The following is a 21486-nucleotide window of genomic DNA, read 5'->3' on the forward strand; positions in this document are numbered from 1 at the left end:
ATCAAAGTGCTCTACCCACACCCACATGGCCATCTTCAGCCCTGCAGACTGCCTTGCTGTTTCAAACCAAACTAGTGATGGACACTTCACTGAGCATTTCTGAAAGACAGTGGTGTTGTTTGCCAAGTATTTCCAGGTTCTCGCCTTAGCAGTACACAGTAGGACTGCATTCCTGGGACTCCCGTGGGTCTGGTCAATGAGTTCAGGTAGACTGATAACAGGTTGATACCCAAGAATGGCCTGGTAACAATGGGGATATCCATCTTGAATGAACTCACACAGGAGCAAGATGTGAAAGGTAAATATTTTCATTTTTATTTCTAAAATAACAACCAGATTCTTTTTTTATATACAGTGGTTTCAACACACACACACATACACACACACAATAATAATAATAATACCTAAAAGAATATTTTTCCTGTTTCACAAATGAGGAAACTAATGTCCTAAGAGCTAAATTAATTTTACTAGAGGTCTAAAATAGACTAAAATAATAAACACATTAAAATGTCCTCTTATTTGTTGTCTGTTCCCTATCTCTAGGAAACCTGTCATGACTTAACTTTTCCCAAAAGTAGATTCAATGTTTCTCCTGCCACCCCACCTCCCACTCCCACTGCAACCCTACCCCTGAAACCCATCTAAGCCCTGTCCCTCAACATGCCCATCATACATGCAGAGTGATGGGTGCCTGAGCCCATGGAGACTCAGAGCTGGCCTGGGGAGCAAAAGCTGGTGAAGTCCAGCAGGACCTCAATAGCCCCAGGCTTTTTGAGAGTTTGGAAAACAGCTTGCAGGTTGAGTCTTCATCTCTCCAATGTTGACCAAGAGGCCAGACTCTTGAGGGTCAAGGGCAGGTCAAAGGGTTAGATCTGCTTTCTTAAAGCCTAGTCACCAAATGTTAACCTCAGCATTTCCTCAGCAAACATTACCACGCTGAGAGCTTAGGTGTTGCTGCAGGCAAGAGGAGGGGGTCTTCCAAGGAAGCAGAACTGTCTCTCCTCATTCCAGCCCTCCTTCTCCTGCGGTTCAACTCTCAGTCCAGAACAGGAGAATCCACGGGAAATGGGGAAGCCTAGGCACAATGGTGGAAGCTCTGGTTAACAGAGAAAATAATGACTGGCTTTCATTGATAATATAATTTGAACCAGGCACTACTGTACAGGTTTTTCATATGTTAGCTCATTGACTTCAGAAGCCATTCTGGGGTGTGTCTACTGTTACTAGTCCCATTTTACAGGTGAGAGAATGGAGGTGCAGGGGATTATGCAATTTCCTCGAGGTCACACAGTAGGAAGGCTGTTCTCCCAGTTTTGTTGGTCTGTGTCCTAGGCCTCTCCATGCTGCTTCCTGAACCCTAAACTCAGCCCTCAGTGCTTGCTCGCCCTCCTCTGCTACCTAAGCTTGGGCTCTGGAATGACTCCACAGCTCTGAATTTACAACTTTACATAGAAAACAGTGTTGCATCTCTCTGGGTATTTGTTCAGTGTCTTATTTTTCACAGTGGAATGATGAATTCAGTAACCTTTTAGGTGAATGTCAGGTATAAGCAAATATGTGGAAGAGATTTTAGAGGAACAGTGACCCTGAAATCACACTGGGTGAAACCAGCTGTTTGGGTTTTATTAAAGGACCACCCTTCATATGAACAGCAGACGGTGCCATGGAGCAGACGGTGGCATCATAAAAATGCCTTCCACCAGCCTCCCAGGATGGGGTCCCCCAATTAGAATCTACTTCTGAAGCAAACTGCCCAGTTTTCACACCTCTGCCATCCTTTCCTGATCCAGGGACCTCCTGACAAACTTGTCCCAACCATGTATCTAAGAGCAACCCCCCTGAGGTCACTGGGATACGAGGAGCTTCCACCCACATTCAGGAGCTTCAATTCTCTGCAAGTCAGTTCTGACCTCCCTCCCCCTTTCTTGTCACTGGAATTCTGCTCACCTCCTGAGACCCCCGTGAGTCTTCGATTCTGTGTTCTGAATTAAAGTCTGAAATGGGACCTTAGCCCTGTAGTTTAGCCCTGCCCTGGACTGCGACCAACCCTGCCTTGTACTTCTTACCATACACCCCATGTTGTTGAACTGTAATTCTGCCCTAAACACAGTGGATGAGCCTCGATCTCTGATCTCTGCTGTAAGATCTCCCTCAGGCTACTAGCTCCTCATTCGGGACTTGGGAGTATCACTTAGTATGAATTTCCTGCCCCTGTCCTCTAACATTTGTTCGGCCCCAATATGGTCACCATGGTGCCAGCTGTTATTCCTGAACCCTTCTGATACCACATGCGTCCAGATGTGAAAAGCACGGCCCCTATTACTGAGAAAATTCAACAGGCCCTAGGTGTTCACAGGAGGATAATACTGAAAGAAATCATCAATCTATCCCCCAGCTCACAGGTTCAAACATAGAAGTTGAAGAATTATGTGGATTTCTTTGGGAGGAGTTGTTAGTGCATTTCTACCTCCTTCCTACACTGCCCCCTAAGACAGATCTAAGCCTTGTGTACCAACCCAGTTCTACTAAGCAGCGTAGTCCCTGATCTTGGCTTCTATTGGTTTTCTCCAACTTGTGCTACAGCCACTAGCTGGGCATAAGACCACTACCATGCTTATCTTCTCTAGAGAAGCTAGATATACGATGCCCAGGAGGGAGAGCCTCTGGCTGAGACAATCTAATGAACTCTCTAACAGCTCACACTGGGACCTTGATGGAAAGGTCAGCTTTAATGGATCATCCGAACTACCTCTCAGTGAGTGACTAATCAGGAAATGTTATAGTGATAGTTCACCACAGAGGAACCCTATGGGCTAGAAAATGGCAGCTATTGGGAGGGTTAACCTTTGTAAAGTTCCACTAAATCTTCCCTCCCCCTTTTTAAAGTTCTCATATAAAAATTCAAATGTGAGGAGGGTTAATTAAGAATAATATGCCAGTGTTTTCCTCTGGTTTCCCAGCACCCCACACATGCCAGTCGGTGTGTGTAACAGAGCCCTCCTTACTCTCCCTCCCTCCCTCTGGGACACCAGCACATCAGGTTTGCAGGATCTGTAACGCAGGAGTCCCTTCAGGGTTCTTTAGCTCTGTAAGGTCTGCCTTTGCTTTGCCCCATTGCTGAATATATGGACCATGACTCAGAAAGGAAAAGGAATGTAAAAGAGGATGTGCCTGTTGCCAGGTGGTGCTTAAAAAATAAAATCTGAGACTCATCAATATCCAGAAAGGCCATGAGACTCTCCAAGTCAAAACCATACCAAGACTGATCACTCCTGCCCACACTCTATTACTGCTCAGGCTTCTGGCTGCCTTTTTTGTGACCTCTTCTCCCTTCACAGCTGCCTAATATTTGTTTTCTCTTGATTTCCTCTATGTAAAAATGTTTCAGAGGGAGGCTGTGAGTAGACAGCTAATTTGCTGCAACTCCACCCACGCCCCCTCCCCTTAGGAATGATTCTAGGCCCCAACTTCATTAGAGAGAGAGACTTGTTGCTTTGTGATTTCAATCATTTAAGAATTCCTTCTCGACAATTGGGCTATTATAAGTGTCACCACTCACTGCCAAGATGGGATTAGGTGTGTGAGCTCAGTGGACAACAAGGGTGTATCCTGTATTGGTGCAGGTGTGATGATAGCATCCTCTCACTGAGGACAGAAAAAAAATGTGCTTAAGTCTGAGTTGGTCCTGTAAACTGAGATGACGTAGGTTTTAAAGAAGATGTGCATATTTTCATTTATGTGCTGGGCAATCAAGAAGTTTCTGTTCTCTGAAAGGTATGTCCACTTGTTCCCTTCATGCTCACAAGTGGTCACAACTTACAAGTGAAGCTTCTTCTTGAGTTTTTAGTACTCACATCTCATCCTCAACGATTCATTAAGTTAGATCCATTGTTTGGGCTTAACGATGCATTCTAAATGGGAACAAAAATAACAGTGATGTCAATGAGTAATTGCATTGACAAAAATGCACATATATTTATATTTATGTATATGCCTGCCTAGAGAGAAATATGTAAAAAATGAAGACACAAAGAGAAGGACCTGCATTAACACAGCTACACAGAATTAAATGATCATATTTCACTGAATCTAACATTGGAAGCTACATCATTATTTTTATGTTCCAGCAAGAAAGAAAAAGGAAAAAAACCTTGCGAATTAGACCATCCCATGTCATTGGTGGTCAGATACATTCTAATTTCAGAAATGTTGAACGGTGAAGGAAATACCTATCATAGAATTGGTGAACTACGTTAAAAGTCACACTCAATACTAGCTAACCATTAATGCTGATTCGTAATGTGTCCAGAAGGTATTTTATTTGTTTGCTTTTAAGGAAGTAGTTCTTATTGAGAGACTATTAATTGAGTATATGACTTCTTTCTAATTAATATAGCAATGGGAGCAATTTTAGTTGATATCTTGAGACAGATAGCTTGGACAAAAGACATCTTCAAGATCTATAAGTAACAAACACTTCAATCTGTGGAGTATAGTTTACTGGAAGAGTCCTGAGCAAGCAGAATATTAATTCCCATGGTTAGCAGGGTGGCTTTGGGCAAATCTCAAGTGCGCTGAGCCTGGTTTCCTTACCTGTGAAATGAGTAAGCCAGACTAGAATCTCATTTATAACTTATCTCTCATTTCGCCCACTAGCGTTTTATGAATCTATGATCCTGGGTCCATGCTGTCCCTTCTCCGTGGTCCATAGGTCAGGTTGAAATACATCCAATGTGGAAAATTCTCCTGAGAGGTATATTCTGCTCACCTTAAGTTTTAGCAGGATGTTCTGATATTTGTTGAATGAAGAAATGAATGAATGAAGGTATGTCCTAATGGTTCTCTTTGCTGACAAATCATGAATACTGAGCTTTAATATTTGCCTCTGCATGACTCTGCTGAGGACACTGACCCTCTAGTATTGAGACCAAAAGGGAGAGGCTTACCTCTGCTACTCTTGATGGCCCCTTTAATGAAGACATCTTCATCCTCAAAGCATCTCTTATCTAAAGAAATAATGACAGTGAAGAAATGACAACATCCCCAATGCCCAGACCCGTGTCCTAAAACTTTGAGACTAGGCACACCAGCAGAAGCAGCATCACATGGCTTATCACAGTGCTTAGCAAATAATAATGCTTAGATATATGTTGAGGTGTCATAATGAGATTTACAATTAAGATTAAAATTGTGGTTATGGTTTTCATTCTTTTCACCAACTATACTCACAGCCTCCTGTTGACTTGATGAAGTGCAGGAAATGAGCGAATAGAGTTCTTTCCTTTCCCCCTCGCAGTTGATGCCCTGAGCCAACCCCACAAACTCAACTCCCCTGGACCATGCTCTCTAATCAAACCTGCTTCTTCCTCCTGCTTTCCTCAGCCACATGGAAATCATTTACCAGTGAAACAAATTCAAATTACCTTGTGATCCATAATGGTTCCAAACAGCAAGATGAAGAACCCCTGTGGCAAAATTCAACAGAAGTATGAGGGACAGTTTCGCAGGCAATATCCCAGCTGTTACATTAATGCCACTCTTTAGATACCTTCTAGAACCCTTATCAGACATTAAAAACTTCACTTTCTACTGATTCAGGTAAAAATGCATTGGTGTGTATTTTCTTGAGTGTGCCTCAGAGAAAGAAGATCACCTTCAATCTGTGCATGACAATTATTTATTTTTATTAAATGGCTGCAGATGGAGGATAGCATTTTCAACCTCATTAAATCTGTTTATTTTCTTCCCAAGCATTGAGGTAGCTATTCTTACTCTTGATGACAATGAGACATGGCATGGGATCTTGTTACTCAAAGTCACAATCATGGAAGGTATCCTGAGAAAATGAAACTATTCTAGACTACTTCCACGCCAGATTCTCTAAGCTGGTGGAAGAAGTTTCTGGATAAAAGAGAAACTACAGAAACTGATAAGGTCAGAGTCTCCTGAAGTTTTATATTTGGTCACCTATAAAGTCACAATAATTGGAAAGCAATCTTTTAAATGCTGGGAGTTGAAGTCCAAAAAAACCCTGGATCCTGCCATGAGAGTGGAGGGAAGCCTGGGTTTCTACAGATAGGTTCATGGTAAAGAAACACTGATCGGAAGATTACACACAGACAAAAAAAAGAAAACTGAAATTTCAAAATGTGAGTCACGAGTGTTTTAGTATTTTCCTTTCTATCAAGAAAGGAGAAAAATAAATGATCTAAACAAAACCACAAAACTTTCTGAGGTTTAATTAAGTTGCAAAATAAAAATAGGGTGAGGAGTCCTGGCCGGTTTGGCTCAGTGACTGGAGCGTCGGCCTGCAGACAGAAGGGTCACTGGTTGGATTCCCAGTTGGGAGCATGTACCCCAGTGGCAAGCTCCATCCTCTGCCCTGGGTCAGGGTGTGTGCTGGAGGCAACCAGTCAATGTGTCTCTCTCACATGGATGTTTCTCTCTCTCTCACCCCCTTCTCCCTCCTCTGTCACCCCCTTTTCCCTCCCCTCCACTCTCTCTAGAAAAAATCAGTGGAAAAAATATATCATCACGTGAGGATTGAAAAAAAGGGGGGGAAGCTGAGGTCATTAGTGACCAGAGTCACTGGTGGAAATCTTTCTTCTCTCCTCAAGAGCTTGGGAGATTTATGTGAGTCCAAGAGCTTTTGATTTAAAAACAGAACAAAAGAAACTTAAGTCAAATGTTTCTCTTTAAAGCAATGCAAGGGAAAGAGAGAAACATTCTCTATAGTTATTAAAGCATTATGAGTAAGATATATAATTCATCTGAATTGGCATTTCTTTAAAGGTTGCTTTATATTCTGTACCACATTTTTAAACTGAGTGGTAATGATGTGTTAATAGGAATATTTGCTGCTTTATTATGCAGCTATCTATTTAAATACTATTCAAAACTTTTTCTTTTTGCTTCAAAGAAGCAGATAATAAATATTTTAGGCTTTGGCAGGCTACACCATCTCTGTTATAACTACCTCAGCTTTGCCACTGTAGCTCACAAATAGCCATAGGCAAAATGTAAATGAATGACTATGGCTGCATTTCAATAAAACTATTTACAAAAACAGGCAGCAGGCCATAGTTTGCCAAACCCTGATTAAAAACATAATTAAGAATATGAACTTGCCAAATTTTCTGTTACCCATAGGTATGGAAAGCAGTCGGGCTAATGTTTTCCCAAATGTGCAAGCTCAGTAGGCAAGATGGATTAAAACATCTCTTAGAGGGATCAGTGTGCCAATCAAGTATGTTAAGGGGAAAAAAATGACAATAGAGATCACATTAGATGCATCTTTTTATCTTACAGATAAGAACGTTGAGGCCCAGAGAGAAATGACTTTCCTAGGATCAGGTAACAAGTGGCAATATTTATTTCTATGAATATCAACCTACAATTACATCACAGGGGACAGAGGCACTATAACTCCTGACTGGTTATAGAGAATGGCACACCGTGGAAAATGACTCCTTTCACTGAGTTCTCACACTACTTGAGAAAAGGTAAAAATTGTGTTTGTTTTGAGGCATGACACATAAGTATAGCTCACACATCCCTGATCTAAGACTAGTCCTCTATAAGTGGAGGTCAACTTCTCCTGCCGTTGAAATTTAGAAGGCACGTAGATGGATCAGTGAGGAGAGAAGGAAGGAACTTTTCACCCAACCAGCCTGATCTGTTCAAGGCAACTTGATAATCAATAGGGCAAGAGATGCCACATCTAAATGCCTCTAAGACATGGAGGGAAATAGAAATATTTTGTGTTCTAGATTTTAAAATCATAGCCATTTTTGTTGGAAAACTAGAATAACAAAATATAAAATAATAATATTTTATAAGTGAAATAGTAATTAACACCATCAGTTAATAAAATAAGTCTCCTTCTTGGAACTTACCTGGAAAGCATTGAGTAGGGCAAAGATTATGTGGAATATCAAGGAGGTGCCTTTGATGAGGGTGGCTATTCCAAAACCCCAGGTCAGTCCCAGCAGTGGGGTGAGGATGGCAACATTTTTACTGATCCTCCTGATTATGGCCACGTCTTGCGACTTGGAACTGCCAATAAAGGGCCTCTGAGTGTTGACTGCAACAACCAAAACCACAAGAAGATTCACAGCCACAATGACCAAGGCTGGGATGGCGAATGCTAAAAGGGCTTTGGTGTTGTCCCAGTTGAGCCAGCAGGCATCGCCTCTCATGTAGCCTTTCTCTGGCACTGTGATAGCAACTGTGGTGACAGCGATGATCAACGGGAACCCATAGCCAATGGCAAAGCCAATGGCCATCATGCGGGACTTCATCATCCTGTGAAACACGACCAGTATTCCATAGATGATCAGCAGTGCTTTGAAGAGCATCCAGAAAAACAGAGAGAGGTAGAAAAAATGGCGAAAAAATGTCATTGCGACGCACCACTTGTAGTTCTGGGCCTTTTTGCTAACGTTGGGGGATACGATGAACCACACGTTAGCAGTCAGGAGGGACACGGCTATGTTCACGATGCACACATGACGCATGTATGATATCTCTGTCACGACAACCCGGGACCACACCATAGCTTCAATGAGCAGGCAAAGAACCAAGCTAAGGATGGAGACGCTGAGCCCAATGCAGGTGATGTAGTCCAGGATTTTGTCATCCATAGATATGGGGGACATTAGGATGGAAAAGGACATCACTGCGTTGGTGTAGTTACACCGGCATTTCACTCTGTCCCTGGTGTACGACGTTGTTTGACACGCATCCTCATCCCATCTCCTTCTCTGGGAGTGCCAGCCAACACACTGAGCCCTGGCACTCCGAGATTTATTGATCTTGTCAAACGTGAGTAAGACTTGCTTGAATCTTTCTGGTAAAATCACTGAAAGAACCAGATCGTTCACCGTGAGCCTGGGAAGACTCTCATTCTCCAGGTGGGTTTCTTTCAGCACAGCCCCCAAGGTGGGAAACACTATGCTGATGGCTTGGGAAGCGTTTGGTGCCAGCTTCCACAGCTCGCCCTGGGGGATTTCAACCGCTGCTGTGACGCCCGCCGCTGAGTCACTCCTGTTCCCCGCGAACCTGACGCTTTTCCCTGAGGCCCTGTGGCTGATGCGAAGCCCTTTGGTCTGAATGAAGGGCTCGTCCACGAGGTTCTCAGATTCGTTGCTGAGGTGGAGCTGCCGAGCGAACAAGTTCACTGACCGCAGCAGGTCCGAGCTGGCGTTCTGGTCGGGAATGAAAGCCCAGTTGGAAATGGCTGCTGTGTCGAGGATGTGGTTGGCCATCTCGCTGTAGCTCTGCAATGGACGAAAAGTGGATATTACACTAAGGATTTTCTGTTACAAAGTCGATTTCTAAAGGCTGAAATTTCTGCATCAAATGATCTGATCTTATTTACACATTTCTCTTGAAATTTCCTGTTTATTGAATCTCATGCTGGTATGCCTGCTGGGAAGGAAAGTAAAGGGATGCTAAAAATAATAATAAAATAATAATAAAATAAAATAATAAAATAAAGTAAAATAAAAAAATAAAAAGATGTATTGCAGATAAAGTTTATTTGCTTTTTTTTATGTTCCCAGGGAAGCATTTCCAAACTACAGTCTGTAGAACCCAAGTTTCCCATGAGACATTCATGATTGTTTAAGGAGGGGCGTTGGAGGTAGACTCTATAATAACTTACGTTTGAGAAATACCATATCCCTATATCCCCCAGTCTTATAAAGAGTCCCCAAGTTTATCAACGCATTAAAAGGTCTGAAAAGTGTGCCAGAAGGAAACCTGCTTAACTTTAACTCAGTCCCTACACCTGCTGTGCTATGGGCCTCCCTATTAAAAATGGAAGCTCTGCTAACATTTCTCAGAACAATTATATTTTTCAGAAGAAAACTTTGGAAACACCATAGCAGACATGATCTTGCTCACAGCCATCACTACATAATATTTTTCTGAAAATATTAATTCTATACAAAAATACGCAAAAAATGTTCTAACTCCTTGGCAACTTCCATAAACCCAAATGAATCAATGCAAAAAACTGAAGTGAAATCCCTGTTACTGCGGTCACTTTTGCTGTGAGGGTTATAGCTTTCACCCTGAAAAGAATATTTGAAACTGTGAAAGCGCAAAATTTGGGGGGAAAATAATGGTCGGTTTTTCACACAGATTGCCTACCTTCATTTTCTCTCCAGTGACATTATCAGACAAGTCCTCAGAAATATTTTTTAATAACTCCACGATAAATGCGATGTTCCCCGACGTGGCTTCCGAGGACTTCACAGCGCCGGTTATGCAGGCGAAGTCCTGCGGGCAGTTCCTGCGGAGTCCTTGCACCACACTCTGCACCAGCTCCGGGGCCCAAAAGTCCAGGATGGGCTGCCCTATGGAGGGTGCTGCGACCGACAGGAGTGACACACTACTTAGGTCCTGTGTGGTTTTTTTAAAAAAAACGTTGTTTTATTCAAAATGAATAAGCACCTCATATGTAACAAACTAAATCAGTTAAAGGCATAAATGATCCACGTGGAGGAAACAGACGGAGCAAGTGGTCCTAAAAAGTGGTTTAGATGCTGAGACGTGCAGAGAAGGTATGGAGGGTCACACACAGGCAGGGGATTATAACAAAATGCCCCCAGAGATCTGGAGCCTCACTTTTCCTATTAGAATTTGCTTTCAGGACCGTGACTTCAACTCAAGTATTATAACTAGACAGTTTTGTTTTTTTTCCAGAGAAATTTTAGAAACAAAATTTGCCCAATCATTATTATTTTAAGAGGAGCCACATGGAATTTCAGGGTGGTGGTGGTGGTGGTGGAGATTGGCCGGTCAAACACGAAACACAAAGGAATTGCAATTTCAAAAAGCTGAGTTCACTAATTAGAAGAAATTATTTGCTCGTTTCCTCATACTTTTACCCAGAGTCTCCCAGGATGGGACTTTGGATAAGTCAAAGCACTTATTTACTTCATTTAATTCACTATCGCTAGTGTTGTAAGAATCTCTACCTATGCTGAGCGGCAGAGCCTCCATGGCAGTCCCCTTACAAACTCACTGTTAAGTTTTAGGAAACGCAGAGATCCATGTGCTTCTACAGGATTGGAGAGAAGGTAGATGGACATGGCCCTTAAGTGAAAGAACGTAAGATAGAATATTTTCATTTTAACTCAAATTTCTTGTATTCATTGGATTGCTGTTCCCTTTGGGTCACACATTTCCCCCTTCTTCTGGTCAAGTAATTGAAAGTATTAGAAACAATTCAAAATTAATTTGTTTCTAGACACATTTAGTTGATTAATTGGTTAGCACAGGAAGCATGCAAATCCCTCTTTAGAGCTAAAACTAACCTCCAATCATTTGCCATTATGTAAATGAGTTTCATATCTGTTTTTAAGAAGATTCTGAAAGGGAGGAGAGAGTGGGGAGAGAGGAGAGAACTTGGGTTTGTACAAAGAAGGAAAAAGAGACAAATTTCAACCATTCTGGAGATTTTCCTAAGTGTAGACCTGAGACTTACTGTCATGCTCAACAGAACGCATTAAAAATGCCTCTGTCACCTCCTGAGGGATTGGTTCAGGGAGCTAATAATATGCAAATGCATCACCTTAAAGAGCATTTCCACAGAAAGGCTTGTACATGTTTCAGTTGACTTTTGCCACTTGTTTTGATTACATGTAAATCCTATTTCTCCACGGAAGGGCTGAGCACAGGGCTGGCTGCAGTTGGATGAAGCGATGCAAGGCCCATGGCATTTCTCTGAAGAGAAAAAGAGAGAAAGAAGTCTAATTAGCAGTTCCACTCTTCGGTGGGACATCACTCATACTGGGGATTTTAAGTTGCTTCCAAAGGAGGTGATATTGACCTTGTGTCCTCAGCTACAAGAAAGACCTGCCAGGCAGATTGTGAAGCTGATGTCTAGGCACTGCGTGGAAAGGAGGGATCACAGGTCATTCAGAAAGGCTAGTTCGGAGCCTCTGAAGGGAGAGTGGCAAGAGATGAGGGGGGGAAGAGAGCAGTGGTCAAGTCCTAAGGACCCTGAATGCTGTGCCAATATGGGGGTTACCAAAACACAAGATTACATTTGTTTTTTGAAAAATAATTAACAGCATAGAGCAGGAGTCTGCAAACTTTTCTGTAAAGGACAGAATAAATGTCAAATAAAAATAGAAAGCTCAGTTAAATGTTAATTTTATTTTCAGATACCGTTGATTCTCATTATTTGCAGTAGTTATTTTCTATGAAGTCACCACCACAAACACTGAATCAGCAAATACTGAACCATTGCTGCTAGGGGAAATACAAGGTTAGGTTTCTGGGAGTTTCTGCTCCCAACATTTTCATCAACAGATCACTATCAATATATGTTTTATATGTGTTTCTATTTAAAGTAACCTTATACAATATATTGTGGATTTATTGACATTGAACTCACGGCCAGTAGTGCTACAACTCATAACAGCATATAAACAAAGTTTATCTAACACAGGTATTGTCCCCATAAAGTATATCATAGCTCTGTTAGGAACACTAGACAGCACTTCAGCTCTATCCTTGGTGGCCACATTTAACAGCAAGATCACCAACAAAAAAACAAAACACATGGCACTACATAGGCCACAAAAAGAACCCTTGTGGGTAGTAAGAGAGCTGGAACAAGAAGGCAGAACACCACCTAGTCCACCTTCAGCTGGCCACATGCACCCTGGTGATCCAATTTTTTTGCTGTTCTGTGAATGTCTGTGAATGATCTAGAAAGCCCTGTGAGTGTTGATTTGGAGATTACAAATGCATTTCAAAGAGTGGGAGAATTTTCATATACAGAATCCACAAATAATGAGGATCGACTGAAGATGTTCAGATAAACAATGAATAATGTTTTAGGGTATGTATGACCATGCATTATTATTCATTGTTTTTCAGAAATTTAAATTTAACTAGGCATCCTATATTTTTATTTGCTAAATGTGACTACTAGCCAGAGAGTAAATATTTTCAACACTGTGGGCCATACTGTCTCTGTGGCAAATACTCAACCCTACCTTTGTAGCATAAATATGTAAATGAATGGGCATGGGTGGGTGCCAATAAAACTTTATTTACAAAAACTGGTGTCAGGCCTTTTTTGGCCCATGGGTAGAGTGAATGACTTGCTGCAGGGAGCCCAGGAATGAAGCTGTTGAGATATTTCCAGGAAGAATTGGCCCAAGAGAAGGGCAGAGGGATGGAAAGAAGTAAATGATGCTAAGAGCTATTGTGGTGTTGACATCAATATGATATGGTGACCATTTGGCTGTGACATAAGGAATGAGATAAGGAATTTACAGCTTGGCTGGCTCTATGGATGACTCCATTCACAGCGAAAGGAAACACATGGTTTTCATCTTTGTTTGCCATTACCCAGTGCTTCAATTTGGCAAGTTATTTAAGCTGAGTGCTTCTCGATTTCTTCCTCTATAAAATTTGGACATGGTACAGCGGTGTTGCTACAAACATTGAATGAGACAGCATCTTGCTCAGCACTTCTACCATACTTCAATATAGTAACTCCCACTCTCTCCTCTTTCCTTTCTCAGTTCCATATCTGAGTAAGGATTCATCTGTCTCCAAAAATATACTTGGCCATGACTGCGCAGAATCCAGTTATTCCCACTATTTGGGTGAGAATCACATGATTTCACTATCTTACGACTAATAATTACTTCCATAGTTTGTCTCTCGATTCTCAAGAGTGACCAGTCTCACCAAAACAATACCTATCTGACATCACTTCAACATACCCCTCAGCACCAAAACTTTACATACATTTAAGCAACACAAAAATATCTTTGAACGAAAGAAGGAATTAATTCTTTCCTCTTTCCAGTTCTGCCTCTTGTTAGCTCCTTAGTTCAAACAGACTTCCCATGCGGGTTTTAGAGTGAACAGTTATCGACTATTCTAGAACCCATGAATATTTGCCAACTTGCTTCATTGACTATGCCATGGATAATGGTATAATTGTAAGAAAATCTGTCAACACTGGAAAACATTGAGAACTTATTAGAGATTTTTATTTTATTGGAACACTTGGTGGTCTGGGGACATGTTTGCCATGTCTCCAAATGAAGAAGACTGTTCTATAGCTACATACCTTGTGTCCTTTCAGTCTTGGGCTTCTCTTCAGGATGTTGAAGTTTATCTCCATCCTGTAAAACATAAATTCCCAAAGGTCCTCTTTACTGTGGAACTCTCCTCTCTCATCTCAACTTAGAGGCTCCATGTGGATGTGAAGAGAAAATGTGTTCAGGACTGGGAAGGAAAATGCAGCCGGTTCATGTGCTGATATCACAGGAACTTGCTGAAGGAAACATGGGTGTGAGCACGGAAGGAGAAGACTCTACACTCCAAGGAGGGCTAGAACCTTGACAGGGGTCGCTGGGCTCTGAAGGTCAGGTTAGTGGATCGCATACATCTTTTGGAAAGTGTAAGTATTCAGGGAGAACACAGAGATGACAATTATAGCACTAAACTGTTCTCTGCCCGTCTTAACTGTAACTGTGAAATGCATCCAATATACTCCACCAGATACTATATATCCTTAGAAAAGAAGTGAACTAATACTAGAAATAAGTATTTAGGTTGTAATAAAAGAATCAAACATTCTTTTATAGCCATAAAGGACTATAAAGATTCTCTAAAAGAAAAAGAAAAACACCCTTCATGTTATAGGTAAAGAAATTAAAACTCAGAGAAGTGACAATGCTATACCATATAGCCTAGGTGTGTAGTAGACTGACTATACCATCTAGGTTTGTGTGAATACACTGTATGGTGTTCACACAATGACATAAATCACCTAATGATGCATTTCTCAGAACATATCCCCATCGTTAAGAGGCTCATGATTATACTTCCTTCTCTCAATAGCTGCCTCTCTACAGTCTCTGTGGTTTGCAAAGTGATTTTTCTACTATGTTGTTGCACCCTGTTGCACCTTGCAACTCTACTGTTGCAAGTCCCAGCCACCTCTTAACTTTTCTTTGTTCCTGTCTTTAAAAAACTACTGTTAGCAAGAGTACAATGGCAGTTATTTGAAAATTTCTGTAACATGACATGTTATTTATCATAAATCTAGCCATCTAGAACTGTCAGTTTTCTCAAGGGGCTACATACGAATGGCTCAAACTTACTTTTATGTGGATCTTGGATCTCTAGTGAGAACATTCCACTTACTTTTATGTGGATCTTGGGCATAAAATGAAAACATTCTGTTGCCAGAAATAACATTAAACAGCAAATCATGGTTGACTGGGACTTCATTTTCACACATTAGGATCTTTACCTGCAATAGAAAATGAAGGTAGAGCCAGCTGAAGGTGATGCCACACAGCTAGCACAATACTTAACAGACTAACCAGCCACTTAGTAACTCCACCGGGTACTCTGGGATATTTATACCAAACAACCTACCCCAGGAATGGACACCAACATTTATATTTAAGCCAGTTAAAATGTAAAGAAGCAGACTATTAACTATTGATTTGTCTACTAACAGTAGGTAAGAATGATGGACGTACCAGGAAAAACGAATGTTCACCAAAGCATCATTTCTTATTTAATCCACAAGTTTCTTTAACAGTAACATTTATCAAGAACTTCTATTTGCCAATCTCTGTTCTAAGCACTTTCGTTTCATTTAATCATGTGATACAAGATACTATTACTGTCTTCATTGTATCAATGAAGAAACTAAGGCATGACTTGAGCAACTATGAGCCAAGGTCTCGCTGATAAAAAATGATGGAGCCAAGAGTTCAACCCAGATGGCTCGGATGGAGAGGAATTCTTAATCTCTATAGCAGGGTCTCTCACTAATGACACTGTTGACATTTGGGCCTGGATAATTCTTTGTTGTTGGGGGATGTCCTGTGAATTATAAGATGTTTAACAACATCCCTAACATCTACCTACTTGTTGCCAGGAGCACTCCCCTCTCTAGCTGTGACAGTCAAAAATACCTCCAGACATTGCCAACTGTGCCCTGCGGGAAAATGGTCCCTAGGCGAAAACCACTATCCTACAGTATACTGTCCCTCTAGGCATATGAAGTCAAGCAACTTAAAATGAAATGAATATACACTATTGTCTGTTACCAGTCAAGCACTAAGACTCCCTCTTATTAGATGAATAAACTACTGTACAGAAAAACTAGTGGCACTGGAAGATAACTCTCTATTCTTTTGCCACATCTCTGTTTCTTGTCTTTTTCTTGATGGTTCCACCTTTCAAAGCCAAATCTCCAATTAAGTATCTTTACAATAGTTAAATTCATCAACATCATCCTCATCATTACACATTTTTTTTATTATCATCACACATTTTTTTTTAGGATAATGTCAATTAAGACCCCTTTTGGGAAGAAAGTTCCTTAGAATAATTTTCCTGGTAGTGCAGATGCATCAAAAAGAAAATATGAATTTTAGAATCAACAAGAGCTAAGTTGTAATCTTCTCTCTGCTACTGATGAACTGTTTGACCCTTCCTGAGCCTATTTCATAAAATGTAGGCTGATCATTTTACCAACCAACATTTATCAAGTGCCTTGTATTTGCCAGGAACCGTATCATGTGCTGGGGCTACAGAAAGGAAAGCTGCTGTAATTTCTATGATGAGTGTCCAATGGAAAACACAGAAAAGTAAAACCAATAGTGGGAAGAGAGATTATCTACATATTGTACCTAGCGAACAAGGCCTGGCAGATACCTAGCCTTCAGCAAACAAAAATCCCCTTATGGTCAAATGGACATGAACTAACTTTGATCTCTCTAGGCTCACAAGGCAATCTGTGGCCAGGCAACAGACAAAACTCACTGATCTGGAGTCAAACTTTTCCTGGGTGGAGCCAAGGCTGAGATGAGTTTTCATGACTCCAGTGAGCCTTCAGCTGAGATGATGAGATGCAGACACTTAAAGGGAGGTTTCCAAATTGTCTTTGAGTTTAAAGTTGTCTTCGAGTTCCTAACCATTGAACAGGGGAAAGTATTTTGATTTACACACTGTCTTGTAGAGCATGTCTGAGCAGAGGAAAGTGAACATGGCAGAATGACCGGCAAAGTGTGGTAATAGATTTGCATAGGTGTTGGGATATGAGCGCAGAATTCTTGATCTTATAGTGTGGGTGGAAAGACGTTCTCATGTATGCAGCAAATTAATGGATGGGCACACTAAGCAATTTGCAATGTAAATATTGTTTAGATAAATTTTTAACTGATGATCACAAAAAGAAGTACCAGAAGAACCAGTATAAGTTGTCTTAAATGTATCCATGTGTTTCACCTATATACCTGTGGGTTGCAAAAAATTTTTATTATGACACAGTAAGAAACAGATCTTATATTGTGACTCAGTGTGTTCATTTCTATATTTTAGCAACTATTTTTGTAAAAGTACTTATTCTTCCTACTTACAAGCAACCATGGGAACTCAATGTCCACAATTTTTATCTAGTATTCCACTCTGTTCTATCTGACAGTCTCTCAAAAACTGGTTGTCACCCACTAAATTGAATTCATAAAACTGCATTAATTCACAATCCTCTAATGGATTGTAACCTGCAATTTGAAAGACTTAATATAGACTGTAAGATTTATTTCATTGTCCAGTTGAAAATGGTTCACTTTTCCCACTAAAGTGGTCATTTCGATCCTTTCTTTTTGCTGTTCTTTACATTTCTGTTGAAATTTCCTTGCCCAGATACATGTATCAGGGAGAAAAGTTACCTATGTTCAGGAGCAAATAATAAGACTGAGGGTGAAGATAAATGCAATTCTCTTCTACCTGCAGAAGATGGCTTGAAATGCACAGTTAAATGGAGGAAGGGGAGCCAAAGACAGGGATATATAAGTAATAATGCCTGCAACCTAAGGCTTCATAGAAGGGCCATTTTTAATCTCTCAGTTTTCAATAAAGAACTTTGCATAAACTAATCCTGCTAGAAGAAAATCAGGCAATTGTCTTTTAGGATGGGATGGGATGCGGTGTGAAGTATGGAGTAAGAAATGTTTCCCCAACCAGTGCTAGGGCCTCTAAGTGCACAGGTCCTGAAAGGGTTCAAGTAAAGGGGCCAATAGTTATGGCATTTTTTGTAGATCATTATTCTCTTAGTGGAACATTATGAAATAATAATGCATTTCCTGTATTCACATAAACTAAAAAAATGTACTAGCAGATAACATGCAATATAAATCATAAACAAGACCATAAGAAACACAAACTTTGAATTGAGTGCAGTTGGCTATTTGGAGAGTTTCAGTTAATTAATTTGCCACTTGATCATTCACGTCATTACAGTCTGCTGTATGTGACCCACATACCATTTGGTATGATAATTATATGGTAAATTTTCTTCAGTTATTATAAACGTGTGTGGGAGGGGTACAGAATGTTTCTGGTGTTACCCAAGAGGAGTTATAACATTCTTATTGTTGCCCAGTGTAATTGGCAAGCAGGGGCCAGATGGATAGATGTTTTCAAGCGAGCCCCAATCGGGTTGTCTCTCTTCCTACCAGAAAGAGTTGAACGGGAGCCCTCCCGACAGAATCAGATACTGGCTGAGGCCCAAAGCCAGCTGCTCTGCACAGCAGGAGACAAGCAGGGCTTTAATCTGTGAACAGAGTCAGAGCTCCTCTGAAAGATGATGCTCAGGGTGGGGAGGTGAGGGGAGGCAGGCACCAGTGGCATGGTGATCAGAAGTCTGGAATGATCACCAGGGAAGGGAGGACAGACTCAGAAACGGAGAATAAAAATGAGGAAGAGAAAGCACGATGCAGAAGAGCTCCTGCCTGAGACTCTGCGGTGTTTTGTGTGTAATGAGTTACCCGGCCTTTACAAAGAAGCTCCCCCAGCCTCTTAGTCACCCGGGAAAGACAGCTCCGCATCCTGTTCCCAAAGTGTCTGAAAGAGGGCCTTTCAGAGATAAAAGCCACAAGCAACCTGGAATGACGGCTGCTCAGGGCCTGTAAAAGTAATGTCCCAAATCCCTCCTCCCCCTTCCACAACCCGCCTCGCTGAGGGTCCTTGTGAGGGTGAGATTGCCCACTACCACCCATCTCTCTTTCCCACGAGAGAGTAAAAAGCATCCTAGGCTGCTGGACGGAAGCCAGGCTCCCGGCTCCAGCAGACAGAGAAGAGCACTCGCTAGCCTCAGAGGCCCGAAGGGAAATAGAACTAGATACAGTAGTTCCAGAAGAAACGTGTGTCAGGACCTGCCTCCCGGGGAATGCCCAGCAACGGGCGCCTCCCACACCGCTGCTCCGACTCTAAGCCGTAATGACAAGAGGACAACAGAGCACAAGACTTAGTGCTTTAGTCCCGAGACCAAGGGAAATTGGGCTGCACCTAGTGGACTAGGCAAAACACAAACAAACAAACAAACAAAACAGGTGACCATTAGTCAGGATGTTAACGCAGAGGGAAGTCTTTCTATCCCCAGAGCCCAGCGGAGCATTAGGTACCTAAGAGACACATTTGTGGATAAATGGAAGAATGAATGAGTGACCCCTGCAGGGAATGATGCCAGCTTCTAAAGGTTTTGTTTTTAAAGCATAAGGCAGCTACTTTTCTATCTCAAAGGGGCAGGTGAGCATATCTGCAACTCTAGATCATTTTGGAATGTGGTAATTTAAGCAGAAATGCTCCCAGCCTATTATGGACCTCCGCTTTGTTGGACCTGGAGCCTTATACTAAAAAGGATTGTGAGGTCCCACCTAGGTAGGTTCAGTAAGAGACAACCTCATGCCTGATGAGTGAAGTGCCAGAAGCATGGCAGTGCAAGCATCTCTTATTTGTCCCACCTTCCTTGTGCTTAGAGCTGAGCTTCTGAGTGAGTTGGAATTCAAAAATACAATTAGTCCGCTTGGGTCCTGGAGCTCATTTCTGATGGAGTTGACGGAGGTGACTCATGCAGCCTGAGGCACGCCCACCTGTCTGAACTCGATGAGTGAGAGCTGGCATCAGGACTGTCAAAGAAAATAATAAAAGGCACAGCTTGGGAACTGTAACTGCAGCCGGGGAGGAAGGAGTGCCTCCAAAGGTGCAATCTCTCAAAAGTCTTCATGCAAAACAGCACCCTAAGGCGAGCTGGACGGGATTCCTATAAACCAAGTGGCCACTTTCCAAAATGTGTTTCCATGGAATTTCAGCCCAAGGTGACAGGAAGGCATCTTCTAAGTCATTTGCTAACCTTCTAGGCGACAACTCACCTCCTACTTGTTGGCCAGTCCCCTTAATGGGAAGGACCAGTCTAAAGGGGAACTGGAGACTGAGGAACTTAGAGTTAGGGGACCCACATTTGGGGGGGTGCTTTGTTCCCTGCAGCCTAATTTCATAACCGTATGTCCCATCTACTCCACTAGTGTAATTAGAACTCTGATTATATAGCCAGATGGCTAAATGAGTTGTTGGTGTGTTTGTTGGCCCCAATAACAGACTGTATGTGGTCACTCTTCCCAGTTCCCTCTTGCCGTGGATGAGCTATCTCATAAAGAGCCTTGGGGGAAAGAAAGATGTAAAAGATCTATTAGACGCAGAAACATCTCAGCCTCAGCTATTTCAGATGGCTTCCAGCCAATCTCTTTGTAGCTCAGTATCCTTTCTGAGAATTGCAGTGTGGATTCAAATTCTGACAGGTTTGAAAAATCACATCATTTCAGAGCTGGAAGGCATTCAGCATCTTAGCAACTATGTTGATACTGAGATAATTGTAAAGACATGGCTATACTGGGCAATTGCTCTGCTCCATGAAGAAAGCTCACTGGAGTGCTGACGCTAAAAAAAAAGGGAAATTGCACCCTGTGATGCAATATATTTGCATTCCCACAATTGTCCTCAGAGTGGGAGAGACATAAACCATCAAGTGCAGTACTAGTGGCCACTCAAACACAGGAGATGCCTTTGCAAAAAGGCTTTAGCAACTTAACTGGAGGAAAGGTTTCCTTGTAAGTTGATATAAAGACAGCTTTGTTGGCCCCACCGAAAGAAGAAACTACTAAAGAATCCTTTATTTAAAAATTCTAGCTTTACATTCAGCCTAAAGAAGGGAATTGAAAGCTAGTCTGCTCGTCCAATTCATCAAGCCAGAGTACAATATAACAGACAGGCTAACTGCCTCACAAGGTGTTTTGTACTTTCACTCATAGGAGTAAGCAATTGGAGTCTGACAAATTACTTACTTTTTATTTTATTTATTTTCTTAATTTATTTATTGATTAATTTTAGAGAGACAGGGAGAGAGAGAGAGAAACATCGATTCGTTGTCCCACTTATTTATGCATTCATGGTTGATTCTTGTATGTGCCCTGATCGGGGATCCAACCTGCCACCGTGGTGTATCGGGACGACACTAACCAACTGAGCTACCAGGCCAGGTCTGCAAATGACTTTTTAAAGAAAAGCAAATGTAAAGGAGACAGGAAATGCTCCAACCTTGGGCTAGTCAATTTCTAAATAATGTTAGGAAAGATTCCTACA

The 21486-nt window shown here is 41.6% G+C and overlaps 1 protein-coding gene across 1 annotated transcript; it reads right to left on the reverse strand.

Moving 5' to 3' along the window:
- Positions 1-1019: 1019 nt before the first annotated feature.
- On the reverse strand, positions 1020-15279 carry ADGRF4 (adhesion G protein-coupled receptor F4; the record flags this gene model as incomplete). The annotated part of the gene is made up of 9 exons (XM_081140623.1): positions 1020-1078; positions 3858-3914; positions 4950-5009; positions 5427-5468; positions 7899-9281; positions 10159-10410; positions 11585-11736; positions 14111-14165; positions 15193-15279. The coding sequence occupies 8 exons, from the start codon at positions 15277-15279 to the stop codon at positions 3867-3869; spliced, it is 2079 nt and encodes a 692-aa protein (XP_080996749.1). The 3' UTR covers positions 1020-1078; positions 3858-3866.
- Positions 15280-21486: the final 6207 nt, after the last annotated feature.

This window comes from Miniopterus schreibersii (assembly GCF_964146895.1).
Source record: "Miniopterus schreibersii genome assembly, chromosome: 6".
Taxonomy (NCBI): domain Eukaryota; kingdom Metazoa; phylum Chordata; class Mammalia; order Chiroptera; family Miniopteridae; genus Miniopterus; species Miniopterus schreibersii.